Genomic DNA, 6,417 nt, shown 5'->3' on the forward strand with positions numbered 1-6,417 from the left:
GCAAATGTAATGTAATGTAATGTAATGTAAAGTGGTCTTTTTCCTATTTGTTTGTTTGTTCATTTGTTTTAAACATAGATAAAGTAGCTGCCTTGTACTCCGGTTGTACCAAAATGGATAGGTTTGAATGCATTTGTTCATTGAATGGTCTGTCTTTTACAGGGTTAATATTGCTAATGGCCTGACTTTGTGCAAAGATGGCTGTGAAGCTATTGTAGACACTGGAACCTCTCTCATTACTGGGCCGACTGAGGAAATTAAGAAGCTACAGAAAGCTATTGGCGCCAAGCCAATAATTAAAGGACAGGTAAATGCAGGGCAGGGATTCGGGTGGAGTGCCTGCTCTGATGTTGGTAAATGACTAAATGGGGATTAAGCTGCTATTTATGTATTGGTTTTACTTTAGGCTTGGATTCAGGTGTGTTTAGTGGCTTTGGTTTGAGTCGCCCCAAAGTACCCAAAAGGCAATTTGGTTACAAGTTCAAACTGGTTCTATCAAATGACTTATGCTTAGAGTAGTTGGCTTGAATAAGAGCTGTCCATAATAAACAGTTGGTCACTCCTGCCTTTGATGTTTTCCTGTACCTGAAGTAGCTGAAGGACAGTGAGAAGCCTAGCAGGTATTGTCCTTTGCATCGCAGTGCACCGGGAATGAGAGGCAATGCCTGCCAAGTATTTCTGTGCCATCTGGCAGCTGAAGACCTGGAAGCGTCTTTCTTTTTTTACAAACAGAACTAGGTCTCCCACCTATTCCTGGAAGTACTCTGTGATAACATTTCTTTAACAAGTTGTCAGTCAACCTACCAGTGGAAACGTCATGTTGATTTGAAGCGAGCTGGTTATAAGGAAAGAGGGTCTTGGGTTATAGTGGACTGTTGGCTAACTAGATAGGCATCAGTGATGAAAAAGGCAGATTCCATGCTAGGAATTAAGGTAGAAATTGAAAATAAGACGACCATTATCTTCATGCTTTTATTTAACTCTACGGTGCAGCTGCATTTGGGGTATTGTGTATACTTCAGGTCTCTCCAGCTGAAAAGTGGTATTGTAGAGCTGGAAGAGTCTTGACTCTCTTTGTAAGAAGAAAGGTGGGTTTAAAATGCTGCACAGCAGAATTACGTCCTTCTAAATCTATTGATTGGAGCTGCGGTGGCTCAAGTGGTTAAGAAATTGCAAGTAGATAAATAGGTACCACTTCAGTGGGAAGGTAACAGCGTTCCGTGCGCCTTGGTGTTTAGTCATGCCGGCCACATGACCACGGAAATGTCTTCAGACAGCGCTGGCTCTTCGGCTTTGAAACGGAGATGAGCACCGCAACCCTAGAGTCGGATTTGACTGGCTTTCGAGCAAGGGAACCTTTAGCTTTTTAAATCCATGGAAGTCAGTGGGTTTAGAGGGATGCAATTTTGTTTAGGACTGCACAGTTAAATATTAAAGATGCCAGGAAAGACAACCAAAATTATCAAAGATTTGGAAGACATGTCTTAGGAGTTTAGGGGAGGGGAAACAACTAAAGGAGGAATATGATGGAGCTTTATTTAATAATCGGGTTGAATGCTGCCGGGTTTTCCACTTGATCTCATCCTGTTCCCTTCCTAACTCTACCACCGCCACCACCCATCCCATGTGGCTTTTGTTCATGTGGGTATTGTGATCCCTTGCATACCCTGACTAGTGGTCTTTCACTAGCAGAAAGTCTGGAAGAATCCAAACCGTGGTGTGGAGAAAGTTGACAGTGGGAGAAACATTCCTGTCTCTCATACTACTGGAATTGATAGTTGCACAATAACATCGGTTGGCAGTAGGTTGAGGACAGGTGAAATATGTATTTATATAATGCATAATTAACATTCAGTTTGCTGCCACGGGATGTGGCAATGTCTACTGGCTCAGGTGTCTTGAAAGGGGGAATGGACTAACTTAATGGAGGATAGGTCTATCAGCTGCTGTTAGCCATGATAGCTAAATTCAGGACATTTTTTTGTAGAAAAAGCCCAGCAGGAACTCATTAGCATAATAGGCTGCACCCAATAGCAGGAAACTCATTAGCATATTAGGCCACACCCCTGACAGCACAGCTCATTGGCATATTAGGCCACACCCCCATTTTACCAGAAGTGTGCTCATCCGGCCACACCCACCTTTTGCTTCTTATTCTGTTTACCTTGTTTGTTGCCAAAACCCAGGGCTTTTTTGTAGCAGGGACTCCTTTGCATGTTAGGCCACACACCCCTAATGTAGCCAATCCTAATCGGTTTCTGCTGTTGGGTGTGGCCTATTATGCTAATGAGTTCCTGCTGGGCGTGGCCAACTTGGAAGCACTTGAATGGGCACTTTGGAAAACAAGATGCTGAGCAGGGTGTACTGTTGGTTTGACCCAGAAGAGCTCTTCTTCCATTGAGTTCTTGTAAGTTAAAATGAACTGGATCTGGAACTGGCAGCTAAGGTGTTTGGTTTAAATAGGGTAGAGTCTGAGAAGTTGTTTGATAGGACCTACTTACAAGAAGCCAGTTTGGTGTCATGGTTAAGTGTGCGGACTCTAATCTGGGAGAACCGGGTTTGATTCCCCACCACTTGCAGCTGCTGGATGATCCTGGGCAATCCCTTGTTCTATCAGAGCTGTTCTGGAAAGAGCTCTCTCAGCCCCACCTACCTCACAGGGTGTCTGTTGTGGGGAGGGGAAGGGAAAGGTGTTTGTAAGCCACTCTGAGATTCCACGTGAAGGGTGGGGTATAAATCCAGTCTCCCCCGCCTTGGTAAGAGGAGTCTGTTGTTGGCTTTTTCACTGGTGGTAGTTGGACTTTAAAAAAAAACTTGAGCATTGAGGACAGAAGCAGTGTTGCATGGATTATCTGCAGATTAGAAAAACAAATGGGAAAAACTGTATAAGTACAAGCATGCTGTGTATTTGCAATAATTTCACTGCGGAAGTGTAAACTTAATGTAGTCATGTCTGGAAAGGCCAGATAAGCTCAGTCCTTAGATATTGAAAAGCTAGCATGTGAAAAAAAAATTGTTTCTGCTAAAAAAATGGCATAACTTGGGGTGGGTGGCTGGGAAATGCCCAGCCATGGTTTCACTTCGGCCTTTAACCCTTTTCATGCTTGGAAGAGGTAGGCTGTTTCAGCACTCGTAAAGCACAATCTCTTTCAAGAGACCTTTTCCTGCATTGGAAAGGAAATTATCTGACAGTAGCAGCATAGTCCTCTTGTACAATGACTCACAGGGCTTACTGTCCGCTAGGTACTGCTCTCCCTTCCGCATCAACAAGTCAGCCTCGGGTTGTCAGTCCAGACCCCAACAGTGCCATCCTAAAGCACCTTTCTAAGCCCACTGACTTCAATGGACTTAGAAGGGTATCATTCTTCCTAGAGCTCTTCTCAGGGGTTTTCCATAGAAGGCAGAATCTTGGGGAAATGCAGCACATGATGATTCTTCCTTTCCTGAAGTTTTTAAAAATGTACAGGAGGGGTGGGACCATTTGGTTTATGGATCTTCTAACTAACTACTGCTCAGAAGTAAGGGGTTTGGGGGGGTCAAGAGCAGGACGAGTCATACAACACAGTACTAATCCAGTGCAAAATGCATTTGCCATAATAATTCTTGGTATTTATAGAGTGTTTCTAGAATAGTTAAAGAGCTTCTCATTCCTTGTAACCCTCACTACAGCCCTGTAAAGTAGGACAGTGCCCTGTAATACAGATGGCCTGAGATGTTGTAGCACCTAAGGCAAAAAAATCCAAATGGTGCCTCCTCTGATGCAAAATTAAAATGAAGGAATTAATTAACAATACTACCTACTTTCCTCTGCTTCCCTGAGGCTCCTTTCTAAATGTAAAGCTGAGGCAAGATTTGAACCAGTGCTTAGAGCACAGGGAGATGGGAAAAAATAACTAATTTATGTAGGCTGCCACAGTTATTGTGAAGAAAAAGTTTGTGTTGTGGAATGAATGAACGAACGAACGAACGAACGAACGAATGAATGAATGAATGAATGGAGCATGCTACCTAGTGCTGCATTTGTTTGGATACAAATTCCTGCATAGTACATGAAGTAAAGGAGCTGCGGTGGCTCAAGTGGTTAAGACGCTGAACTGCAGGCTGTGGAAGGTCGGTAGTTCAGCAGTTCGAGACCCAAGTGTGCCGCATGACGGAGTGAGCTCCTGTCTCTAGTTCCAGCTCCTGCCAACCTAGCAGTATTTTAGCATCCCCAAAGCTTATTGCGAATTACAAATTTTGATTTGACTGTCTATATATATATATATATATATATAAGAGAGAGAGTATACTGAATGTATAAGCCTGTCAGAGTGGAGTTTAAGAGGTTGAGAGACTGTTTGTAGCACCACGTTTTGCCAGTTATAGTTACAAGTTCCTTTCTTCGTTAACAGTTCAAAATAACCAGAAACCTATTTTGTTCTTTATTAAATAAATAATTTTTTGTTTAAACTTATCCCAGAAATCAGTACAGTACTTCCTCAGGGCCACATCGTCCTGCACCTGAAACCTCACCCTCTCCAGGCTCCATCCCTCACATCTCCATGAATTTCCCACCTGGAGTTGGCAACCCTATCTCCTTCCCAGCCAATCATCAACCTACCTTTATTTCCCCCTCACTCTTCAGCTTTCCACTTCCCACACACATGCAGCCTCTCCCGTGCTCTGAAGCCCTGACTGCTACGTCACATTGGCTGTCATTTGGGGGGCACCTCAGCAGCATATAAGGATACAGAGCCCACAATTTTCTCCAGGGGAACTGATCTCTGCCATCTGGAAAGCAGTTGTAATTCTAAGTGATTTCCAGCCCTCACCTGGAGATTGGACACATTTTACCTCAGAACAGCAAACTGTTTGGAAAGTTAGAGGCAAAAGCCAATCGAGTCGCATATGCAAATGACCTCTGTGTTCCGAGGCAAAGGCCAATGAGGCTGCATATGCAAATAACCTCTGTGTTCTGACTGGCTATGGGCGGGGGGGGGGAGGAACAGCAAACTGTTTAGAATGTTGGAGGCAAGGCAAGACTCAAGCAATGCAGCCAGTGGATAGGGACAGATTCTGAGTGACACACCAGGGCGCCAACCAATTCCGGAGCGTGTGGAATGTTCTAGAGAAGTGCCATCACCATTCGGCTTTTATATATAAGGGAGATTCCTGGGTTTAAGAATGCTGGATTTTGGACTACAGCAAAGTGCTTCTTTAAACCAACCTCATCTAGGATGCCAGCACTGAAAATGTGTAAGGATCTCATAAGGTAGCCAGTACAGTTGTTGCAAGATGGATGTTCTATGCAAACTCTACTCAGTACCCGGCAAAGGCAAGCTTCCATATTTTGTGCGGCGGTTATTCAGGGGTCATTTTGTAGAAAAAGAGGTGCAGGAGCTCATTAGTATAACTTATTTGCATATGCCACACCCCCTGACATCACCGGAAGTTTGTCAGAAGGCAACACCCACTGCTCAGGCTCCACTGGACAGTTTTGGATTGCTAGCTGTTGGGGGGGGGAGAACGTGGAGATCTGTCCTCACAGAGGAGGGAGAGCTTGTACCTGAATAAAACTTGGTCTTAAAGGTTCCACTGGACTGTTTTGGACCAGGGAGCGGGGGGGGGGGGCTCCGCAGCTTACCTGGCTGCTTCTTGCTCTGACTGAGGGCTGCTGGGAGCAGGGGGTGGGGCTTGTTGCATGGGCCCACCCCCTGGGCTCTTTACTGCTGGAGCTCCGCTCCTGTGCACTCCTGCAGGAAATGACCCCTGATTAGCATCCGTGTCAGATTCTTATGCTTCTGTTTTCTTTTCTTCCCCTTTTGCAGTACATGCTTCCTTGTGATAAGCTCTCTACCCTTCCCAATGTGAATCTTGTCCTAGGCGGCAACTCCTATTCCCTGGGTCCAGAAAATTATGCCTTAAAGGTAAGTCGTTTCTGTGAACCTTCTTTTAATGCATAACATCTCCAGTTCTAGTAGGTTTTCGTTTTGTTTTTACACTGGAACAGGCTTCCTGGCTGTTGGCATGTAAGTCTAGCTTTACCTGAGTTAACAACCCTGCAGTAAGGAAAACTGTAGAATACCACTGTTTGTTACTAGAAAGGAGATTCAAACAATTCCTGACTGTTATTGGCTCATTTAAACTTGATCTGTCTGCTGGTCTTCTGTTATAAAGGGATACTTTTTTATGGGTCACCATTTAATTTTAATTTAATGTAATCTTCCACATTTATTTTCTGCCCTCCCTGCGAACAGGCTCGGGGCAGATGACAATCAAAACTTCGGCCTTACGGCATCACAACAACATAGTAATAATAATTAATTAAAAGCCATTAAGGCAACTTTAAGACAATATGCATCAGTTTTGTACAGTCCCCTGGTACTGGTGTCACTGGATTCCAAGGCTGTATAGTCTGGGCTGCATAAGATGTTATCT

At 44.2% G+C, this 6,417-nt stretch overlaps 1 protein-coding gene across 1 annotated transcript in view; it reads left to right on the forward strand.

Annotated features, from left to right (window-relative positions):
• Positions 1 to 162: 162 nt before the first annotated feature.
• Positions 163 to 6,417, forward strand: part of LOC107108460 (cathepsin D-like) — a gene marked incomplete at its 5' end in the record, with an annotated part of 10,304 nt that continues 4,049 nt past the window's right edge. The window contains 2 exons of the mRNA XM_015408896.1: positions 163 to 307; positions 5,808 to 5,906. Coding sequence (XP_015264382.1) covers positions 163 to 307; positions 5,808 to 5,906 — 244 coding nt within the window. The remainder of the gene's footprint in view (positions 308 to 5,807; positions 5,907 to 6,417) is intronic.

This window comes from Gekko japonicus, unplaced genomic scaffold (assembly GCF_001447785.1).
Source record: "Gekko japonicus isolate JY-2015 unplaced genomic scaffold, Gekko_japonicus_V1.1 scaffold5865, whole genome shotgun sequence".
NCBI lineage: Eukaryota > Metazoa > Chordata > Lepidosauria > Squamata > Gekkonidae > Gekko > Gekko japonicus.